The following is a 21,909-nucleotide window of genomic DNA, read 5'->3' as shown; positions in this document are numbered from 1 at the left end:
TATCAATGTTGGCATACGAGCAGCCTGGTTCTGGACTTTGCATTGCGCATGTGGAGTTATTTCCAAGAGCTCTCTTTTTACGCGGTGGCTATAATATAAACAATACTTTAAAAGTTTATGATACTCTGATTTGAATTTTTTACCATCCGAGTGTATTTCTTTTCAGCATGAGTGTTCATTAGATAATGGTGTCTTCTTTTTCTAGATTTCAATTGAACGTTTATATTTTGCTCCATTCTACCGACTTTCCAACTTCGTACGAGGCAAAACAAAATCGTGTGACAGCTGCAATAAGATGAAAATATAACTAAAACGAGAAACCATGAAGTTTTCTACCACCAATATGATGTGTGTTATATTAGAAATTAACACAAAATTTCTCGAGACAGTTTTGTTTCTTGATGTTTCACGTTCACTTTTGCATTGATTTAAATGTAAAAGAATAACAAAAAATCGAATAGAATGATGTGCCACTGAATTAAATAAAACAAACCTTGAAATTCAACGATGTGTTTTCGTTGATTTCTTGAGGTATGAATTTCATTGAAGGATTTATCAATGATTATAGGAATCCATGAATTTGCTATAAGTTTAAAAAAAATTAGTACTTTTAATTTTTTCTTGTATATAGGACAATGGTGAATTTCTCTAAGTTCTTAAATGACCTGTCTAAATATTTTAAAATAAATAACATCTGCTGTGTTAATTCAATGTGAAAATTTTGTACAGTGCATACATGTCATTACCCACACATACAGTTGTCATCAATTTGGATGGGTACACCTTAAAATATAACATTTTCTGTCGAAGTGATTGTCATTCTAAGGTGGTACTAGAACCATGTTGATAGAACGATGCTTCACGCTAGAAACTATTAAACCATTTACGATTCAAAAATAACCATTTTTAACCTTTTCCCAGGAAATGCCATTTTATGAGTTTTCCATGAGAACTCATAAAATGACTTTTCGGGGAGAAGTTGAAATATGGTTATTTTTTAACCGTAAGAAAGATACCATAGCAATTAGAAAATGGTTATTTTTTAACCGTAAGTGCAGTTTTGCGTGATTTGTAAAATTAATTGCAATTGTTGAAAGAATTTGGGAAAAAGAATTGTCAGAATATTTATTCCATTTCTTTTACGTTACACTAATAAATTATAGCCCATTATAATGTTTTGTTTGCTTTTTACTATAATATTGCAGTTTGGGCAAATACTAAAAGCAGCCAAATCACCCGGTAGAGAAGTTCCCCCAACGAGCGCTGCGGATGGCCAATGCCATAATTAATAGTTTGCAATCCGTTAACGAGAGGGGGATCCATTCATCCACGCCCGGTGGGAGATTTTTTCGAACATTCCGGCCCGTTCCAGATTCTTCCGGATGGTGAGAAAAACGATCCCTTTTGAACTTGTTTGAAACCATTTCTTTTTGTAGCGTTGGACCGGTGAATGAGTCCTCGTCCTTGTCAATTTTGTTGGTGTTTCAAACGGAATGGAACCGGCGTCATCCAAACGGTACCCTGAAATTTTTTTGTTTATGATGAAAATTGAAATAACCACTTGAATAATTCGAATCACTTGAATAATATTTAAATCACTTACCTTTCCCCATCATTAAATTTGATGTTTCTACGATTCCTAGAACCGATTTATTGGAAAACAGGATGCGGAGAAAAAAATTTGCTTTAAAGGCGTCCAGCTGAAATGTAAACCGCTTTCAAAATGGCGATACAGAGAACAGCAAATTACTCAACCATTTTCTGGTTTATACTCGAAAACTACCAAAATGGTTAAAATCCTTTCAGGAAAAATTATTGGAAAATAACCATATTGGCGGTTCTTAAGTAAATATCAAAAAATGGTTATTTAAGAAACATAAATGGTTATAAAAATTCGAGCGTGTTGACTAGAACCTTAACATAGTTCTATAGAAGGGCATACATATTTTTTAGAAATTATTTAAACGTAAATAAAAAATGTTGAGATTATTACACAACATTTCATTTTTTTTTAAATATAAACTTAATCCACAGTAAACAACTGGCACAGAAAGAAGATCATGTGTTGTATGTCCTTTCGATATGTTACGGAAGTCATTATTGTTCTACTTACTCTATAGAAGAAGGCAGCACATATATTTATTTACGGCGATTAACTTCGAAAGCTTATTACGAACCACTATGTCACGAAAAAGTATTAAAAAAGCGGTATATAGAACAGCGTTCCGTCGAAACGAGGATTTTTTACTGGCAGGAATTCCGGAATTGCAGGTAAAAATGGCGTCAAAAATACATCAATTGGTGAATATAGCGAATGAGTTCGGGTGGTTGTTGGGTTGGGTGAGATGCAAAAAAAAATTTACTCCATTTTTTTGAGGTGCTTATCCTCTGATAAACATTAGCGACAATGATATGTTGTAGGTTTGAAGAAGTGGTTTTGCACAGGGATTCTCTCCTTGAATTTATGCAATCTAAGCAGAGTTGCGTGTTATTTCCATCAATTTAGTGAGGTCTTGAAAACATCTTAGTTATTTCCATCGCGGTGTCCTGATCTTTATTCAAACCACCTGGAACCCCTGTTATAGAGAACCGCAAAATGTTAGGCAAAGTGAGCTTAATCATGATTTAATAAAAACAAACTGTTTTGAAACCGTTTTTTCAGCCAACTACGTCATCCAATTTTATAGTGAAACGACGAAGGCTTATTTCCGTTGCGGATAATGCAGAGGTAATAATGACCATGAATTATAAAAAGTAAGTTTTTGATCTACGAAATATTTTGTTATCATTTCAGCCTACAAATGAAGCGGCAATTGCACCCAAACCGATTTTCGTGTCGTCAGATGAATCGGAAGGAGAAAATTTGAGAAATGATTCACTTCCAGAATCAAGCGATTCTTCCGACTGTGAAAAATCTGTTTGTATCGAGCCTCCTGTAGCCATTGAAGGTAATTATAACTACTTATTAAATAATTACTTTTGTGGCAGACTTCAGCATTAAAAAGTACTGCTTAAAGACACAGTTCTGTAGTTGCCAAAGTTAAGTCGACGTCAAACTTCTTCAGAAATTTTTAGTGTTGAAGGGTTGTTCCAATTCAGGAAGCTTTTAATGCTAACATGTTTTAATGATCACATGAACATGTTATGTCAATATAACTCTTGCGAAGCATACACTAGTGCGCATACAGCACTAGATTTTCTTTAATATTGATGCATAAATAATAATTTTCTAGTTTTCATAGCCACTTGTTCTACTGTTTCACTAGATCGGATTTAATTTCGGTTGCCAAATCTCAGATTTCCCAACCCAACAACAATGTAGTTGTTGTTTGTTTCAGGACTTTAACCTTGAGGTTATTCATCCCTCCAACAATAAATTACTAGTTCAAAAACTGTACTGTCTCTGCCGACAAGACTTTTCCACAAGTAAAACCATTGAATCAAGAAAAACGGCTCTGAATTTTGTTGACTCGGTTACTTTATCTTTTCTGTTTTTTTTTCACAGATATTGAGATAATTATTTCCGTTTCAAATCAAGAAATTACAAAAAAAAATATTTTTTGTAGAATATCGATTATTGTTTTTTGCTTAGTAATTTGATCTATTTAAGAAAAAAATTGAATAAAAATTGAGGTAATGCTGATTAATAAACAACAGATCTTCTTGCGTGCCACAACATAAACTGCCGGCCAAAAGTTTGGGATCACCCGCTAAAAACATGCAAATATTGATCGTTCATATCTCTGCCGTGTTAAGACATATTGCAAATTTTCTGATCTCATTTGAATAGTATTGAGCAATATTTATTTCGAAGGTACTTTGCCCAGAAATAATGTTTTAGTTTTGTACCTTAAACTTAACCCAAAGTTAGAACATTTTAAAAAATCGTACTCAATATTCAAAACCGATCATTTCGGGATAGGGTGGACCAAATTTCAAAATTTGAGTTGCATTAGAATCCTTATTCTTCACTTCTCAAAACACAAAAAAAATTGTGCAAAAATTTAAGAATGTACTTTTAATTAATAAAATATAAGTACACTTAAGTTATCCTCCAAAAGTTTTGGATCACCCCTTAGTGTGGAGTATTCACTGATGAGTATCGGCCAAAAGTTTGGGATAATTCTTTTGAAAACATGCAAATTTATCTCATTTATATCTTTCTCATCTAACATCGTACTGAGATCTGAAGGGTTCATTTGAAAGCTTAGGAATTGTTGTTTTTCCATAAATTCATTCAAAAATTATATTTTAAAGTTATAATCATAAAAAAATACCTGAAATTAATTGTTTAATGAAAGTTCACATCGATGATTCTGATTTTTTTTGCTTATCACTTTAAAATATAATTTGCATGTTTTTTAGCGAGTGATCTCGAACTTTTGGCCGGCAGTGTATATAATGAGCAAAATCTATTCGATAAGACTCACGCGGGTGAGGTGCGCGTTTTTAGTTCAAAGATTCTACGGTAGTCCAAGCAGAAAGTAAAAACTTTAAAAAAAACATAAAAATATATTTTTTATGTAGTTGGCCATTTTCTTTTTAAACAACACAGAATTAAATGAGCTTAAAATTAAATTAAAAATAATAAGTTTTTTCGATAGAATTTATCCATAAGGCTTAACTGAACTTGTAAAATTAGTGAAAATTAATATTTTTTAAATAACTAAACAAATGACTTTATTTTATCTATTTCGACAGTTGTAATTAAAATGATTATTTGTGAAACTAACATTAATAAGAGGAAAGAATTTTATAAAAAAAGACATATGGGAGAGCTTCACGAGTATATTTCATACGGGACAGACATGACATGTTTTTTTTCATATAGGTTGCGAACAAAGCTATGAAACTTTTTAGTCTACATTGAAGAAGCAAGATAAACTTACAAGTACTAAAAGAGCTGGTCCAAATGGCCTTTTTAGACTCTTCCCAACTTTGACATTGTTAAGCATTATTAACATGCGTTTTTTAACTATTTGATTAGACTGCAGTTGCAAAGCTGAAGCCGAGAAAATGAAGCTGAAATTGTCAAAGCAAAAGGAGGAAATTAAACGCCTCAGGGAAGCAAATTTCAACCTACAAAAAGCGTTGTGCTCAAAACTGATTGATCACCCGGATGAGGCGTTCAAAGGGGACGATAACAGGATTGAGTTGGAAAGGTTGAACGATTCAACGAAGCTGCGGGAGATAGCGACTATTTGTTTATAAAATTTCTTATGAATGCTCTGTGGCCAGAAGGATTCAAAGGTCGGTCCATTTCTGGACGACCGTCCAATAATCCAACAGGCATAAAAAAATCAGCTGAACCCGAGTTATCATTGATTCAGCCGCAAACAACTCCTCTGGAAGCCGACAAAGTGAAATACATAAAAGGTATACTATGAAACTTTTGTTTGTAATAATATTTGAGTATTAGAATATTGAAATTTCCAGAGCGTCTGAAAGACAGGCGAGAGTTTTTCCGCGACGACGCTGGAGCAGTAATGCAGGCTTTAGAGAAAGCAAATAAACATATGAGGAGTGTAATTTACAACTCTTTAAGGAGGAAATCTTGAACAATTTTAATTTTTTAAGTATGTATTGTAATGTATTGTTTTTACCATTTATGTTTTGTCTTGTATCTTTTAGAAAAATTCCATTAAATTATGCTTTACAATAAAACATTAAACACAATTTATCACTTAAGATTGAAATACTAAGCCCCTTTTCATGGCTCATGATAAATAACTGATCACCCTTAAATAATGAAACATATAATAAATAAATTAGAACATAAAAAATGATAAGATATGACCTACTTACTTGAAAATTTTAAGGCTGAAAAAAACGCTCTTTAAATTCCGAATGACAAATCAAATCCTAATTAAAAATTAAAAGAAAGTTTAGCCCAAATTATTTATATCAATTATTTGAAACTCTTAAACGACATGAAAAACAAAATTTGTAATTAATCAACTTTAACGTAGCCTCTCAGTTACGATGAACAATTAGTTCAGCTTAAATAAGACACTTTCATAAAAAAAAATATTTGGAATCTTAAGTATCTATTAAGTAAAGTCTAATCGCACCTATCCAGAATGATTGTTAAATCAATTTGCTTAGAGCAAGTTCACTGGTGTTGGGAAAAAGTGGTAGAAATTTTGACATTTTGAAAATTTTACCATGCAAAAATGTTTTCAAGATCTTGGGACGTTGTACACTGTTTCTATTTCAGCCGTATGTGATAGAAATATTGCTATTTTTGCATCACAGCATGCGAAAATACAACACGTGTTGTAAAAAAAACTAAAAGGCCAAAGATCTTGAAAATGTTTTTGCATGGCAAAATTTTCAAAATGTGCCGTAAGTGTTAAAATTTCTACCACTTTTTCCCAACACCAGTGAACTTGCTCTTATATTTGGAAGTTTCGCCCTTTCGAGACGTTATGCTAGAAATCAGAGTTATTCTTTTGGTGCCACCTAATCAGGGGTGCCAGGTTGTTTTGACACATATTAGGACAGCGTTATGAAGTAAAAAAATCAGGATTTTTTTCAGGACACCACCTAATTGATGAAAATTACATGCAGCTCTGCTTAGATCGCCTTCAAGAAGACGAAATACAGGTATTGAAGAAGCCTGAAATTATGCAACTGAAGCGAGCTTAGCTAATCTGCAGTTTATATCGAAATCATCACTTAACTATCATCTTAACCAAAGATTATCATCATTAAAACTATTTAATTACAGATTTGTTTGATGTTCTCATCAATAAACTATAAATTCAGTCATTGTTTAGATATTTTTCTAAAAATCAGGACAAATCAAGACATTTTACAGACCTTTTAAAATAATCAGGACAATTCAGCGTTTTGGAAAAATCAAGACGGTCTCACGAAAGTCAGGACAAATCCTGAAAAATCAGAACACCTGGCACCTTTGCAATACTGTTCTAGTACAACGAGTACAACGAACATAAGTTTTTGGAAAACATCGAAGGAAGTAGTTTGTTGAAACCCGTCATGTATAGATCGGAGGCACCGAAAAAGTGCCGATTTAAGAGGAAATATTTAGAGAACCAAGTTGCGCTCCATGGGAAATATCCAGGCAGGAAAAGATAGGTTGAACCAGAACTTTTTATATCACTTCGGAAGCCTGGCAAAATTTGGCAAGGTAAGTTATAATTGGCCCTTATTGTACGTATTTTATTATTATTATTTTTCAAAATATTTTAACGCTTTTCTGACTGCAAAAAAAAAACCTTGAATATCTAAAAACGAAAATTAAAATGTTTTAGGACTATTCGCTGCAGTGCATGCTGAAAATGAATATCTGGTGCTACTTCTGGGAAAGATTAACCGTTACAAGGTGGTGGATTGCTCGGCAAAGACAGAATGTAGGCTTCTGCAGGATTCGGTCCGGGAGGAATTTTTACGGTATCGTCAGGCAAGTTACGACGACCGTTGCATACTCGAATCAGGTTGACCCATCTCAAATTCAGGTAAGTTCTGTTACAATGGACTCAAATATTCGCATAAGAGTCAAGTGAAGTAATTATTAGAAATAATACTCAGTTTTTTATACAAACAGAAAGTAACCGAAAAATTGGATTCCTTCATTTTGTTTTTTTTTATTGTTTTTTCTTCATTTTCGATTTTTTTCTTGTTTTTGTTGAAAATTTTCAAGTCCGAAGTCAAGTGTGCGTTGGTGAAATTATTTTCAAAAAAATCACATATCTAACACCTTAAAAGCATCGTAATTACGCAATTACCTTACTTAACCCTCACTAAGCTTGCTCTACTCGTATAAAAGTCCCATATTGAAATATGATGAAGCGAGAATTAAGGTTTCCTGTTTTAGAATATATTTTTGAATTGTGATCAAAGCTTTCGCTAAAACTTACTTTGAATAAAATTTAATTCCATGGTCGGCACTTTTTATGGGACTCTTATGCGAATATATTTTATAATGGACATATATTTTGTTTTAAATTTCTAGAACATAGGTATGTACTTTGTTTTTCTACTGACTTTTCATTCAAGTAAGCAGACTAAGTCAAAAACGACGAGCTGTCAGGTTAGATGAAAATTATCAAAATCTAAATTGGATAGTTACAAGTAGTATAGACACTAAGTTTTGGTAAACTTTTTGGTTTTCAAATTGTAATTAACTAATTTTTAATGGGTGTAGTTGTGATTTATGTAATTGCGTATTTTTTTGTTTCAAGGTTTGGAAAAATTACAAAGTATTTTATGATTTTAACTGAAATTGAGTTTTCAATCAAAGATAGTATCAATATCAATTGAAATTATTTTTATTTTTGTTGTTTTTAAGTTTTTTTTTAAATATATTAATATTTTTTTAAAATTTTTAGGATGCCTGTGTCGACCAAAACCAGGCGATTAAGACGACACGTTTAACACATTTATCAGTGGAATTTGTCGATGATCTGGATCGCATCCGAAAATTGGCCGATTTCACTGATCTGCAGAGTATACGGATTCTGTACACATTTGGAGGCAACTCTGGGGCATCTTTGGATCGATTGATTGCGCATTTCAGACCATTATGCGACAATGAAACCATCTACGAAATCTGCCGACGCAACTGGACGACTTGGTAAGCAACCTAAATTTAAAGATTTAACTGAAGTTAGAATTTTATCTTAAGTATTTACAGCCGCTATTCACATAATAGTCCCATATTAATAGGTATTGCTTATAATATGGAACTGTCATGCGAGTAGTAGCAGTTTATACGTTGCATAACTAAAGGCGACTCTAGTAAGAATAGCAAACTTTTACGGCAAAATGATATTAATTTTTGCTATCATGTCTTGACAGCCGAATTTGTTCTCATGTTGTTTGACTTAATTTGGAATACAACAAAAAAGAAAAAAAAATCATAAACGGATAGCTCAGTAATGCCATATTTTGCTTGTATTGAGGCTTTAATTATACCTCGTTTTGCTGTCGTTTTGCAAAAGTTTTGAAAGCATATTGATGTCAAATTTTGCTTTTATCGATCATTATATGATGCCTTGTATTGGCATCATTGTGCTCTCCAAGCTCTCGGAGAACGAGGTGTAGTTATGGTCTCAGTTTTAGCAAAATTAGGTATCACTTTGCTAACCATGTATGAAAATTTGTGCTCTCATTTTTGCTGTGTACCACCTTATGTCAAGCATAATGAGAGCACATTAGGCTCTCAGGGCGTGATAGCAAAATTTGCTATAATTTTGCCATAAAAGTCTGCTCGGGTGTTACTCCACTTTTAACGAATGCTGTTCAAAGGGAATGACCTTCATTTAGAAAGTCATTTAAGAATTTTCAATATCCGCTGCAGTTTCAACATTCGGAATACCCCTTCTGGTCTTTCCGACATATTGAATCATTTTGAAGATGAATTTCTTAAAAGTTCGACGTTTGCCCTTGCCCCACCGTGTAAGTTGACAGTAGGGAATATAGTTTTTAACACATTAAGGGTTAACTAAATTTTTTTCTTAAATTCTTCTTCGTCCAGTTGAATATCAGTTCTAAAGTCTCGCTTTTCAAAAACGAAGCGGATCAAAAGTCTCTTTTATGCAGCCATGTAACACAAAAACATTTTTCATGTTAAGTACGTACTTGAATTGGTATGTAAGCAAAAAGTACGATGGTTTTTTCAGAATTATTTAAAATAAAAAGCTCCCATTTTCATTTCTAAATTCGTTTCAGTTGTGTATTTGGGTTGAAGTAACAATTTCTAGAAGAAAACATATTTTTTAATTTTTTTTAACAGAAAAAGTTGAACGTTTGAACATGTTCTTATGTTCCTTGAATGAAAAGTCGAATGCTACCTACATTAACACGAACTAAATATGGAAGTATTTTTGCAAATCCTTCAATTGGTTTTGATTTGATTGATAAAATACCAATCCGTGTCACATCTAGGCGTCATTTATTACCACGTGCTGTGTACAAATCAAATAAGCAAGAAAAAAACACATCTAGGTTGCATATCGCCCCACGTGTTTGAGAAACAGGCGCCTTATTGTTAAATTTTCCAGCTATCAATAAACAGTGTGCTTTGGTTACTATCCTCTTGCGACGACGTTTGCTCGCCCATGGAGACGAAAAACAAACCCCTTAAAGAAAATATGCTTGGTTGAGAAATACGCGCCAAAATATTCCTACTGATCAGTAGGATGCCTGGGTTACTTTCCTTTTGCGACGTTGGCTCGGGACGCCTCGACCATAGAGACGAAAAACAAATCTCAAGAAAATGGATGTCATGACTTTAATTTGTTTAGAAAAACTACAAACTTTGTATGGAAGCCTCTCCTTCCTTAAGTCGGATGAAGTTTTGACTATTACAAAAACCATCCCCGGCCTCAAAAACCCTCAGATGCCAGTTTTGACGATAATCGGTTCAGTAGTTTCCGAGTCTATAGGGAACAGACAGACAGACAAACATTCATTTTTATATATATTGACAAGATTTGAAGATAATCTCCTAATTTAAAATAATTATTTTCAGGATTTACTCGCTTTATTAACACATCTGAGTTAGTAGAAAGTAGTCAAAAGTCTGGAAATATTTTTTTGAAACTAATTTTTGACAAGATTTTTTCCACTTGTTTCTAATTTCTGTATTTTTTTTGTTCACTTTGCAATATATTTATGTCAGTTTTTTGGTAGAATTTTCAATTTTCAAATTCGTTTCTTTTTCTAAGACTTCTAAATTCAATTTAATATCAAGAGCGTTTTTTTTATTTCATAAGAGTTTGAAGATAAAAAGTCATAATTCAAGCTGTTTCTTGTGCATATAAAAACGTCAAAGTTGTGATTTCTCAATCATTCGAGATTTTTATTTGTTCGACCTAATGCAGCTTCAAAACAGCCAATATTAGAGAGAACATTGATTTATTAGTGCAAAAACAATTGCGAATGTCGGCAAGTTATGATTGCCAAATTTTATGCATCTTCTTTCTGTTTTATCCAGACAGACATCCGAACCTATCTATAGTAACTTGGGAAGAACTTTTTCATCACATGTTCAATCGCTTCAACACCCTCGAGCTATGCAAAACCAACACCCCCCATTTAAATGGTAACTCAGCGCATGCATTTTCTGTGAAAGACAATCACTCAACAACTCACTCTCCTAATCTCATCGTTTTCGAGGTTCCTCTCACGCTCCCAACAGTGTCAAATATCCCCTAGCTCCAGCCCTGCTTAGCCACTCAGTAGGTGCCTTCCTGTAGGTGGCTACAGGAAAATGTGAACCAGTTTTCCTCGTCGCCGTCATCATCATCATCACAACAAATACAGGAAGTGGCCCCAAAAATGCAACAACACCCGCTCTCTCTTTCTCCGGTCGCCACTCTCCCACCGGGAGTTTGTTGTTTGACTCATTCGGCTCTCGCCGGGGCGGGAGGAAAAACCGGTTTTCTACTACCGTATCCGTCAAGGTATTCGTGCCTTCCGTCTCTATGCTTCCCGGATCGTTTCCCTGTTGTTTCCCCCGAAAGTATGCAAGGCCGTCTCGTGTTGTCGGTGGAGTCTTCCTAGGCTCTGGGAGCAGTCCTTTTCAGTCAAAAGCCGACCGAGATCGGGTTTGGACGCGATTTTTGCATCGGCGTCGCCGTCGGTTGATTGAATTGAACTCGGGAAAATCGGTTTTCTTTTGCGTTTTGCGGTGGAATTTTGGGACTGGTTGGTGTTGGACCAGGTCTCGGATTTTTTTCTTCTGTTGAAGGAAGGGCGCGGATCTAAAATTGGGCTGCATACATCCGGGGGTTTGTTTTTCTTTTTCGGTCGATGGAAAAAATGTAAAATGTCGCGAGTTTTGTTATTCTAGCTGGTCAGCGAAGCATTTTGGGATTGGGGAATTGTGTTCTGGTGAAAGTTTCGCATACTGGCTGCTGAATTTTCCTGGGAACGAACACACAGATGGGTGGTGTGATTTTTCCGGGTGTGTTTCGCCTCTGCAGTAGGAAAAGTTGCTCGGTTTCGAGAGTCTGAGGGAAAAGGCGGAACGGAACAGAGCAAAAATAACAGAAAAAAAAGAACGGGAACCAAGCACATCGCAGTCACATCGAGAGCGAGAGTTTTGAATACTTTTTTTTGTTCCGAGGAAACTGTAAACTCAAAACACTATAAGAGCAGCCAAGTGTATCGTAGAGGGAAATTTATTGACAGGTCTGGGTTCCATCCGTTCACAACTGGCTCCAGCTTGTTCAGGTGGCTCAGAAAGGCTCTAGACTCGTCTCCTCGATAAACGTCGATGGAATAATGCGATAAAATTCGATGAAATGTGACCATCCCGTGCAAAGGTGGATCTCTAGTGTTTTATGTCTGACTTCGGCGTTCCTCATACTGCCGGTCGGAAAATTGCCTCGCATTTTTTCTTTCCAAAATTCGGTACCTTCCCCGGCTAGCTGTTCGACCCCATTCAAATGCCATTAGTTTAGATGGTTGCGTTTCGTGCTTGGAGCTCACAAAAACTTTACCACACACTACTGGGCCTGGACCGGCAATCACCATCGACTTCCAAAGTCAGGATCCAGTCAGGTGAAACGCGTTCTCCCGGACGTGCTCCGTATCGAAGAGTACAAGATTTATCGTTGTTTACGTTATTTTGAAAGTCAAATCGCCCACCCCTCGAGGCACCTGCACCAGGGAAAAGGGGCGGTGATTTGCAAATCTGTGCCAACCGAGCTATTTTTAACACCCTTTGGACGTTACTGACCTGCGACTCCTAGAAAGAAGATAGAAGTTCGCAACCCTTCTTTCTCCTCAACCTGTCTCGAGTGTATACAACCCTTCGATTTTTATCGCGTGTGAATATACTCTCTGGAGCCACCCATTTCAAAAACGCTAAGAAAGCACCAGGAAGTGAATACCTTAAATCAACAAATAAAACACTCTCCTTCGTCTTTCGGGCGAAGAGCTACTCGAAATTCCCTCAAGAGGACAAGTTAAAGTGGGCTATTCTCAGCTTTTTCCAAAACGCGAAAACCAAGCGGAAGCCTAAGTTTGAATTTAACACTTGAAAAGGGAGAAGAAAAAACACCGACGAGAATTCACTCGAGCAGCCTGAAAAACCAAAAAAAGGAGTTCCTCGTGTTTTGCAGGGGTAGATATTATTGCCCACGAAAAGCAGATCACCCTCGCTAAAAAAATACATAACAGCAGCGAACCAACCACAAAAACCACTGAAAAGGGTGAATTTTTGCAATCCGGTTGTTTTTATTTGGTGTTGTTCCATCCTTCCTTCCGGACGAAAGGACGGACCGACAAAAAAAGATCGGGGGAAGCGTGAAAGATTTCCCGATAATAGCGACCACGTGCGCTGCGAAGAAGATTTCCTGGACCCTCTGAAACGGTGTGTTTTGGGGCGGTTAAATTATTGGTAGAAAAAGAAGCAAAAGCCAAGTGAAGTAAGTGCATCATTCCTGGCTTCAGGAGGCTCTATCTAGTGGGAAAAATCAAGTTGTGTAAGTTTTGCCGGAAGTTTGTGGGGTGTTTAATTCAAGGAAAATAAGCAAAGAAAAAGTGGTGCTGCTTGATAGTCCTCTTCTTAAAATTGGATGGGAGGGCCCTGAAGAAGGAAAATAAAATAATTAAGCAAGTTTTACGAAAGCGAAACCAGAGAGGGTGCTGCTGAGTTAAAAGTAGCGGAAGCATCGTTTGGCGGAAAAACAGCTACCCTACTTTCTGACCAAAGAAGGTGTTGAAGGTGTCTCCAGATGATGGTCAACTAAATTGAATAAAAAAGGTAACTTTTTGGCTTTTTCTGCTTCTTGGTTTCCATCCTCCTTTTAGAGCTTGAGGTTTTTTTTTCATAGCCGGTGTTGAGTTATGATTTTCATTCATTTGAAAACCTTTGGAGGTAATGGGTTGGAATATATGGAAGTTTTTGCTGCGTTTCGTCGATTTGGTTTCATTTTTTTCTTCGAAATCTGAAGTGATTCTCTAGGAATCGACTAAGAAAAATTTAAAAATAAATTTTGGATTATTGAACATTGTGATTCTTTTTAAATGATTCAGAGAGTAAAGAGGTTAGTCTGTATATGAAAATGAATGCTTGAAAAATAACGAGGAAATTTATACTGACTTGAGTTCTTAGAAGGCCAGTGCATAGCTGACCGATTTTGAAAGCAAGATTGAAAATGCTATTGGAATTAAGATGTCAGTTCAAAGATTTGTATATCTTAAGTGGATTTATCGTAGTCCAAAGCAATTGATCAAGGTGAGACAACTAAACTTAGTTTCCAATGACTGCACTGAAGAACATTGAATCATTCGTTTTCTCGAAAAATCTAGTGTTAACATTCTCTTTAACAATAAGCTGAATTTTTACATTTTTAAGAAAAATTTATTAAACTGCTTAACTTCAATGGTATTCAACTTGTGCAATAAGGACTTTGATTAGATATCTTGGTTTTTAAACAGTAGAGTCCCTAAAAAGTTTTTTAAAACAAATATTTTTCGTACGACTAAACCATTATAAGAAAGAGATGGATTGTTCTGAAAAAATAGATTTGACCAAATCTCATCCAATTTATTCTTTAACTAGCAAAATTAGATGCAATGCAACTACATTGTTTCAATTTAATAAGAATCATGTAACGTGGAATTTTTATAAAAAATCTTAATTGTGTCTCGATGAAGTTGCTTTTTTCTATTTTTGACAGTTTTGATAATTTTGACAATTTTGACAATTTTCACAATTTTCACAATTTTCACAATTTTCACAATTTTCACAATTTTGACAATATTGACAATTTTGACAATTTTGACAATTTTGACAATTTTGACAATTTTGACAATTTTGACAATTTTGACAATTTTGACAATTTTGACAATTTTGACAATTTTGACAATTTTGACAATTTTGACAATTTTGACAATTTTGACAATTTTGACAATTTTGACAATTTTGACAATTTTGACAATTTTGACAATTTTGACAATTTTGACAATTTTGACAATTTTGACAATTTTGACAATTTTGACAATTTTGACAATTTTGACAATTTTGACAATTTTGACAATTTTGACAATTTTGACAATTTTGACAATTTTGACAATTTTGACAATTTTGACAATTTTGACAATTTTGACAATTTTGACAATTTTGACAATTTTGACAATTTTGACAATTTTGACAATTTTGACAATTTTGACAATTTTGACAATTTTGACAATTTTGACAATTTTGACAATTTTGACAATTTTGACAATTTTGACAATTTTGACAATTTTGACAATTTTGACAATTTTGACAATTTTGACAATTTTGACAATTTTGACAATTTTGACAATTTTGACAATTTTGACAATTTTGACAATTTTGACAATTTTGACAATTTTGACAATTTTGTCAATTTTGACAATTTTGACAATTTTGACAGCTTTGACAGAAAACTTTGCAGTGTTAACAAAAACATGCTTGCCTTTAAGATGATTTCAAAATGACTCTATTTTGTTTTAAATCGGATCTTTAAAGCTGGAGCGAAAACTTTAAACCATAAATGTTATTATTTGTAAATTTTCATCTTGAAGAAAAACTAAAATCAAAGTTAAATTCTAGTTGCACATATCACAATCAGAAAAATGTCATTTAAGTTTTGTATCATCATTAAAAAGCTGGAATATCATCAAATATGTCAAAAGGAGGAGAAACACATTTTTCATTTGAATTTTTTATAGAATAATGCCATAGCGCCCTGATCAAAGAAGAGAAATTTTACTAAAAACTGTCATCACACGTTTGTGTTCATGATCACTTACTAAAAATCTATTTTGACTGTATTTATAATTTTTTTCAATAGCTCCAAAAACGTTTGATAACAAAACTTGGCACGAATTACGTGATTTTAAGTAGTTTCTGAGAAAAAATTGAGGATTTTTCTAAATCATGACAAGATAAATTAACTAGCATCGTCGGCCTTCGAGTGATGCCATTATTTCCAATTGAAAAAAAATGCACTGTCAACAAGACATTTCCAATTATCTTTTAAACAGCGTTTTTTTCGTGATACGTTTTGAGTCGGGACAGGCTTCATGTACTTGTACAAAAGAACAAGTTTGTTTTCAACAATAATTAACTTTAAAAATATGCCTTTTAATATTTGGAAAGTGAATGAAAAAACCATGAAAATCCATGTTAACCTCGTGCCAAAATAATCTTCAAAATAAAAGAAAATATTCAAGAAATACATTTGTCTTACGGGAATACTCAGAATGAAAATAAAGACATCTCTTGTTGTCAGTGGGAAGCAACAAAAAAATTGATAATTTTTCATTATTTAATTTTTTTATTTTTTTTTGGAAGTTCAGCATTTGTATTTTCAATTGTTATTTATTTCGTCTTTGGTTTAGTTACCGTACAGACTGATGACTTAAAAACTAGGAAATTCTTCTAAAGCCTATTTTGAAACGACGTTTGCACATATTAAAATTAAACAAATGATACACTAAATTAAAAACTTCACAACACTTGTCAATAGGGTGGTTTTGGCCATAGGCAGTACGGTGGTGAGGAATTGAAAGAAACTGACGTTGTCGAAGTGTTCACGTTGGTACATAAATGTTAACACGTTGTAGAATGTAAGCACAGTCAATACGGTTGGTCAATGTGTCGAATATAAAACCTTGCTGCAGTTCGACGCATTAAAAGATACAGTTCAAAATCAAATACAATACTCACTCGTTAATCGGACGCCACATGTGGCCCGCGACCAACTTCTTGTGGCCCGCGAAGCTCATTTTGGAGAAGCCATGTTCTAAGAATTGATTGGTTTTCTTGGTCTACGTATATCATTTGAAAAAATATATATGAATATACTCTAACTAAATTCAAAACAAATTTGTATTAAATCAAATTTCGAGATAACACGCTTTTAAATTGTTGTGTTTGACCATTTTCCATACATTTTTCAAACATATATGGGTCATTCCATGTCAAGTGTGCACTGCGAAAAAAAAAATCTTATCGAAAATTCGCCAAACTTGGCCGAAAGACTTTCTGAGGCCTACAAAATAAATCCTCAATTTATGAGAATGATCCGCCCACCCCTCGTTCCAGGACCCTCCCTTCTTTTTTTCACGATTTCGAAAAATTCATCATTTTTAAAATACTATATCTCCGGACTGAAAAATCATACCAAAATGACAAAATATGCGTTGTGTAGAATTTGTTAAAATCTATCAATTGATGTTTATCATTTTGTGAAATAGTGACGTTTTAAACGTCAAAACATAGCTTTAAAAATAAAACGTTATTTTTCGCAAGGAAAGTATATTTTTTTCTTGAATTTTATGATTTCATTGTTTTTTTGAGAAAATTTTACGTAAGAACCAACCAAAATCCCAATATAATATTTCTTGTTTTCGAGATATGAAAGATTTAATTTTTATTGTCATCAAATATTTTCTTACTGTATCCTCTTAAACTTTTGGCAATCCCATTCACGATTTTCTGGACGAATCAAATATAAAATCAGCATACAAATGATGTTACCTTCTAGTGAGCAGCCAATTTTTGTAAAGATAAGATGCTTAAAAAATAATGTAACACTTTTTGTTCCAATTAGTTTTGCTATTGGATAGTAATTTTATTCATTATCACACTGTATAAAAATCATTAAGCAAGAGCTTCCTTAGCGAATGCTGCGGATGAATTAATGTGAGGATTTGGTTCTTTTTTCCATAAAACTGTTGAACTTATTCACAGAAAATGTGTAAATGTCGAGAATTTGCTCGTATGTTGATAATCTACTAAACTTACATGAATTATGGCGATACTGGTCTAACAATACTGACTATTGACGCACAGCATTTGTTCATTGTATGTAGCCTTTATTTAGATATGCAAAGTAAGCACAGCAGATTGTTTTTGTTGACGCCGAGTGGCAGTGAACAATAGCCATTTTTTTAACTGATTCACTGACCATTGTGAACGAATTGTTGCCGCAACTGCTCACTTGCTGCTACTTGCTAGTAGTTATGAATACAACTTCTAAAATCGAAGATTGCGGTTGAAATATCCAGTTGTTCGTGCCTATTGTTCTTAAGTCTAGGTAGATAACGTTGTCAGAAGTATTTTTAAAAAAGGCAGTGGAATAGGAATTTGCCTTCAGTAGCCAATAAAGTGCCACACAGTACATTTGAACCGCGTTTCGTCTTTTCGCCAAATAAATTTGGAATTTTGCTAAGTTTAAATTTAGTCTTGTCATTACTCCACAAGAACAATCTGCCGAAATATTGAACATAAAAGTGATTAACGGTTACAGTTTTCCGAGCATGGCAAAAGCAACGCGTTCAATTGGAAAAGAACTTCATAAGCGATGTTCAGTGGATACATTTTTCAAGAACACACGACTTTTTACCTCAAGGGAGTGGAGTTTGTATCCTGTTTCGCAAAATGTTGCTTATGTTGCTTTCAAATCAGAATAACATTGACTAGAAGGTTTGAAGCATCTGTGGTAATCAAAGGAATTCGTTCGTTTCACGCTGTAATCTCTTTAGATGGTGGAAAAATAGGAATGAAAACATTTTCAAGCTCCACGGAATTTAAAATATTCTTTCATTCAAAATGTTATTTCAAATTTTTTTTTAGTTATAAAACAAATCATGAAAACAAAAAATCTGTTCAAGCATGAAAGATGTGACTAAAAATTTCGACGATTGTTGCACTCTAGTGAAACCACTGAGTACTGCAAGTAAATAATTGTTATACAATTCAACTTAAATCTTTCATATCTCGAAAACAAGAAATATTATATTGGGATTTTGGTTGGTTCTTACGTAAAATTTTCTCAAAAAAACAATGAAATCATTAATTTCAAGAAAAAAATATACTTTCCTTGCGAAAAATAACGTTTTATTTTTAAAGCTATGTTTTGACGTTTAAAACGTCACTATTTCACAAATTGATTAACATCAATTGATAGATTTTAATTAAATCTACACAACGCATATTTTGTCATTTTGGTATGATTTTTCTGTCCGGAGATATAGTATTTTAAAAATGATGAATTTTTCGAAATCGTGAAAAAAAGAAGGGAGGGTCCTGGAACGAGGGGTGGGCGGATCATTCTCAAAAATTGAGGATTTATTTTGTAGGCCTCAGAAAGTCTTTCGGCCAAGTTTGGCGAATTTTCGATAAGATTTTTTTTTTTTCGATGTGCACACTTGACAAGGAATGACCCATATATGATTTTTAAAATCTTGAAAATTCAACATGGAGAATTGTTTAGCATTGTTAACTCAAAATCGATCATTTTTGCACTTATATCCTTCATATAATTTTACAAAAAAGATTACCGTCACGGTTTAAAAAACAATTACAATTACAATTTAAAAATAATCAAAATTGTACAGTACTTAACACATTATCTGTAAATTCCACACACATATTTCAATGTTTCCCGATTGGGATTTGGTGACTACATATCATTGGTATAAAGAGCATTCAAGCGGACTCTAGTTCTAACATTGAAAAGTTTGGATAGCCTCTGAAAGATAGTAAGATTGTATCAAAATTGTTTAAAAATCGTTAAAAAATCACCGAAGCATATCAAAATCATAATAAAAATTTTACCATTCGCAACATGAATTATATTTCAACAACTTCGTTCATCCATCCAAATTTGAAAACTTTTGCAAATTATGTAAAATATCGAACGTTTGCTTTGTATATTTTGTATAGTTGTATAGTTCACCGAAATGCCATTAATCACACAATTAAAATCAATTTGTTATTGTTTGCTAAGCTTTGACAGAAAAGGGTACTTTTATGAAAATTAAAACAAATCCAAATATATTTTAATAGGCATCTTGCTCTGTATTTATGAACATCAATAATGAAAAACAAGACATAATTTACAGTGTGATGAATAATCCGATGGGAAATTAAATGCCTTGAAAAGATTGGCGTACATAAATTGGGAGGGATAATATTTTTCAAATAGAGCAAAATTTTTAAAACTAAGCAAGAAACAAAAACGACTTATAAAAATGAATCAATACAAATGTTGTCAGAATTTTTCAGCACGTATCCCGGCCGGAAAAATCCGGACTATTTTCATCTAAAAAACTGGCAAAATCCAAGGATTCCAAAATTGTGGACCAACACTTCAGGCAATATCAATAGCAAAAAAAAAACTTAAAAAAAGACAATCAAAAATTATCAGGAGATTTGAAATCGTATTTTAGGCTTCCACAACACCTTGCATGATTAAATTTATAAAACATACTCAAAAATTTTCGTTCTATATGCATAAATAAAACAAAACTACAATACAATTTGAGTTTTTTTTGTGCGGTTTGGAAAAAAAGGTGAATAAATTTGAGCATTTTTTAATGAAATCCGGTCAACCGAGCCGGATCGGATTTTTCCCAAAGTTTGTATAAAATAACCGGGCAACCTTTCAAGCTTAATCTTTACTTGATGAGACCTACGCAAATGTTTTCAAAGCGTTTTCAAAAATCTATTTTTTTCGAATTATCCAGAACAATTTGTTTTTTTTTGGCCCGCCAGCCAATATCATTTTTGAAATTTGGCCCGCCTGTTGAAAATGTTGGCCACCCATGCTGTTGCCGATATCATAGAAAAATCTGTAATTTTACTGAATTTTTCAGCTTATTTTCATCACAGATTCTGTATCACAGTTCATAGATTTTTGAAAATATTCACAGATTTTGGATTTAAAAGTTCGTTTTGGAAAAAATATGATAAGATTTATGACGAATGTATTTTTTTTTCTATAGTAGATTGTAAAAAAGACTCAAATTTTCATGTCTTTTCAAATAATCACATGCTTTTTCCATCACTGAAAAACTGCACTATTTTTTTTGGAAAAATGATAAAAAAGTCAGATATTTTTGACGCAAAAACACAGATTTTTTTCGACACCTTGGTTGAGATCAAAAAGTGTGTCCGACTACCGAAAGCGCTCGTCACAGAAAGTGCCTTTACAGAAAAAATATTTTGGTCAAAAGCTTTGATTCAAAACGCCATTTTTTTTTTCACAATAATTGATATTATTAAAGCTTTGGTTAAAAGTTGTGAGGCAATAATCATTTATTAAAATAAATTCTACCACATTCTTCTCATATAATTCTTTGAATGCTTAAATATACCAGTATTACCATTTCAGTTTTTGTAAAAAGTCAAAAGAGTGATCTCTAAACCAAAATATTTTGATAACATATTTTCAAACGAAATTCAAAAATTGGATTTTTTAATTTTAAAATTTCAATTTTTATACCAGATACTTACTACTAAGTTAAATAGAAAGCGTACAATATTCTTTTTTGTAACTGTACAAGTACCTAAATAAAAATTATAAATTGAAAATCTATGAAACAGTTTTGATGAAGGTATGTATAAAATGGCAAGTTTTACTGCGTGACCATAAGGTTATGTTTAATGGTCAAGACCAAGACTTCAAGGTCTGGTTTAATGCCTTTTCGTACTATTTTGTATTTTTTTTTCATGAAAACGTACTCATAATCGTAACCCAACAATGACTGAAAAGTTGAAATTTATCAATACACACATTCGTCGCCAAGCGTCACCCACTCAAAAATGTTTGAAAATTTTTAACATTAGGAACACTAAGTGCCAAATTAGAAACATCAACACACTTTATAAAACATGATATTTTCCTTAATTAAGGCTCGAAATGATTATTTCAAACCAAAACAGAGATCAGAAAATAATTTGGAACTTTTTTACCAAAAAATTGTATATCTAAGTATTAAAGATTCGGCGTGATAAAATCAAATCAAAAAACCTCTGATAAAATAGAGCGAAATAAGGCTCACTTACCCTATATTAAGCAAGAGTTGAAAAAAACGACTGTTGATTGTTGTTTTTTTTTTATTATTTTGTTTGAGTTCTACTAAAAAGGAATGTTATCTGTTATTCTGCCA

General features: G+C 33.3%; 3 protein-coding genes across 3 annotated transcripts in view; all 3 read left to right on the top strand.

Annotated features, from left to right (window-relative positions):
* The first annotated feature begins 2,121 nt into the window (after positions 1-2,121).
* LOC129744249 (uncharacterized) lies at positions 2,122-6,913 on the top strand. The gene is made up of 4 exons (XM_055736673.1): positions 2,122-2,271; positions 2,663-2,728; positions 2,795-2,948; positions 6,839-6,913. Exons 1-4 carry the CDS (start codon positions 2,182-2,184, stop codon positions 6,895-6,897), a joined length of 369 nt encoding a protein of 122 aa, XP_055592648.1. The 5' UTR covers positions 2,122-2,181; the 3' UTR covers positions 6,898-6,913.
* Positions 6,914-6,988: 75 nt separating this feature from the next.
* LOC129742933 (uncharacterized) lies at positions 6,989-11,532 on the top strand. The gene is made up of 4 exons (XM_055734869.1): positions 6,989-7,153; positions 7,278-7,481; positions 8,355-8,599; positions 11,226-11,532. Exons 1-4 carry the CDS (start codon positions 7,073-7,075, stop codon positions 11,530-11,532), a joined length of 837 nt encoding a protein of 278 aa, XP_055590844.1. The 5' UTR covers positions 6,989-7,072.
* Positions 11,533-11,572: 40 nt separating this feature from the next.
* Positions 11,573-21,909, top strand: part of LOC129750008 (protein O-mannosyl-transferase TMTC1-like) — an 807,324-nt gene continuing 796,987 nt past the window's right edge. Inside the window, exon 1 of the mRNA XM_055745186.1 lies at positions 11,573-13,741. The gene's annotated coding sequence lies outside the window, so the exon portion shown is untranslated. The remainder of the gene's footprint in view (positions 13,742-21,909) is intronic.

The sequence above is a fragment of the Uranotaenia lowii genome, chromosome 2 (genome assembly GCF_029784155.1).
Source record: "Uranotaenia lowii strain MFRU-FL chromosome 2, ASM2978415v1, whole genome shotgun sequence".
In the NCBI taxonomy this organism is placed as follows: Eukaryota; Metazoa; Arthropoda; class Insecta; order Diptera; family Culicidae; genus Uranotaenia; species Uranotaenia lowii.
The sequence above is the reverse complement of the archived record's forward strand: the minus strand, read 5'-3'. Positions and strand labels throughout refer to the sequence as shown.

Bases quoted from the DNA above. Each gene is read 5' to 3' on its own strand.
- LOC129744249 (XM_055736673.1), top strand. From the start codon at position 2,182: ATGTCACGAAAAAGTATTAAAAAAGCGGTATATAGAACAGCGTTCCGT. The intron at 2,729-2,794 runs GTAATAATGACC...TTATCATTTCAG, and splicing joins CCGTTGCGGATAATGCAGAG to CCTACAAATGAAGCGGCAAT. The intron at 2,949-6,838 runs GTAATTATAACT...TAAAATAATCAG, and splicing joins GCCTCCTGTAGCCATTGAAG to GACAATTCAGCGTTTTGGAA.
- LOC129742933 (XM_055734869.1), top strand. From the start codon at position 7,073: ATGGGAAATATCCAGGCAGGAAAAGATAGGTTGAACCAGAACTTTTTA. The intron at 7,154-7,277 runs GTAAGTTATAAT...AAAATGTTTTAG, and splicing joins GCCTGGCAAAATTTGGCAAG to GACTATTCGCTGCAGTGCAT. The intron at 8,600-11,225 runs GTAAGCAACCTA...GCCTTCCTGTAG, and splicing joins CGACGCAACTGGACGACTTG to GTGGCTACAGGAAAATGTGA.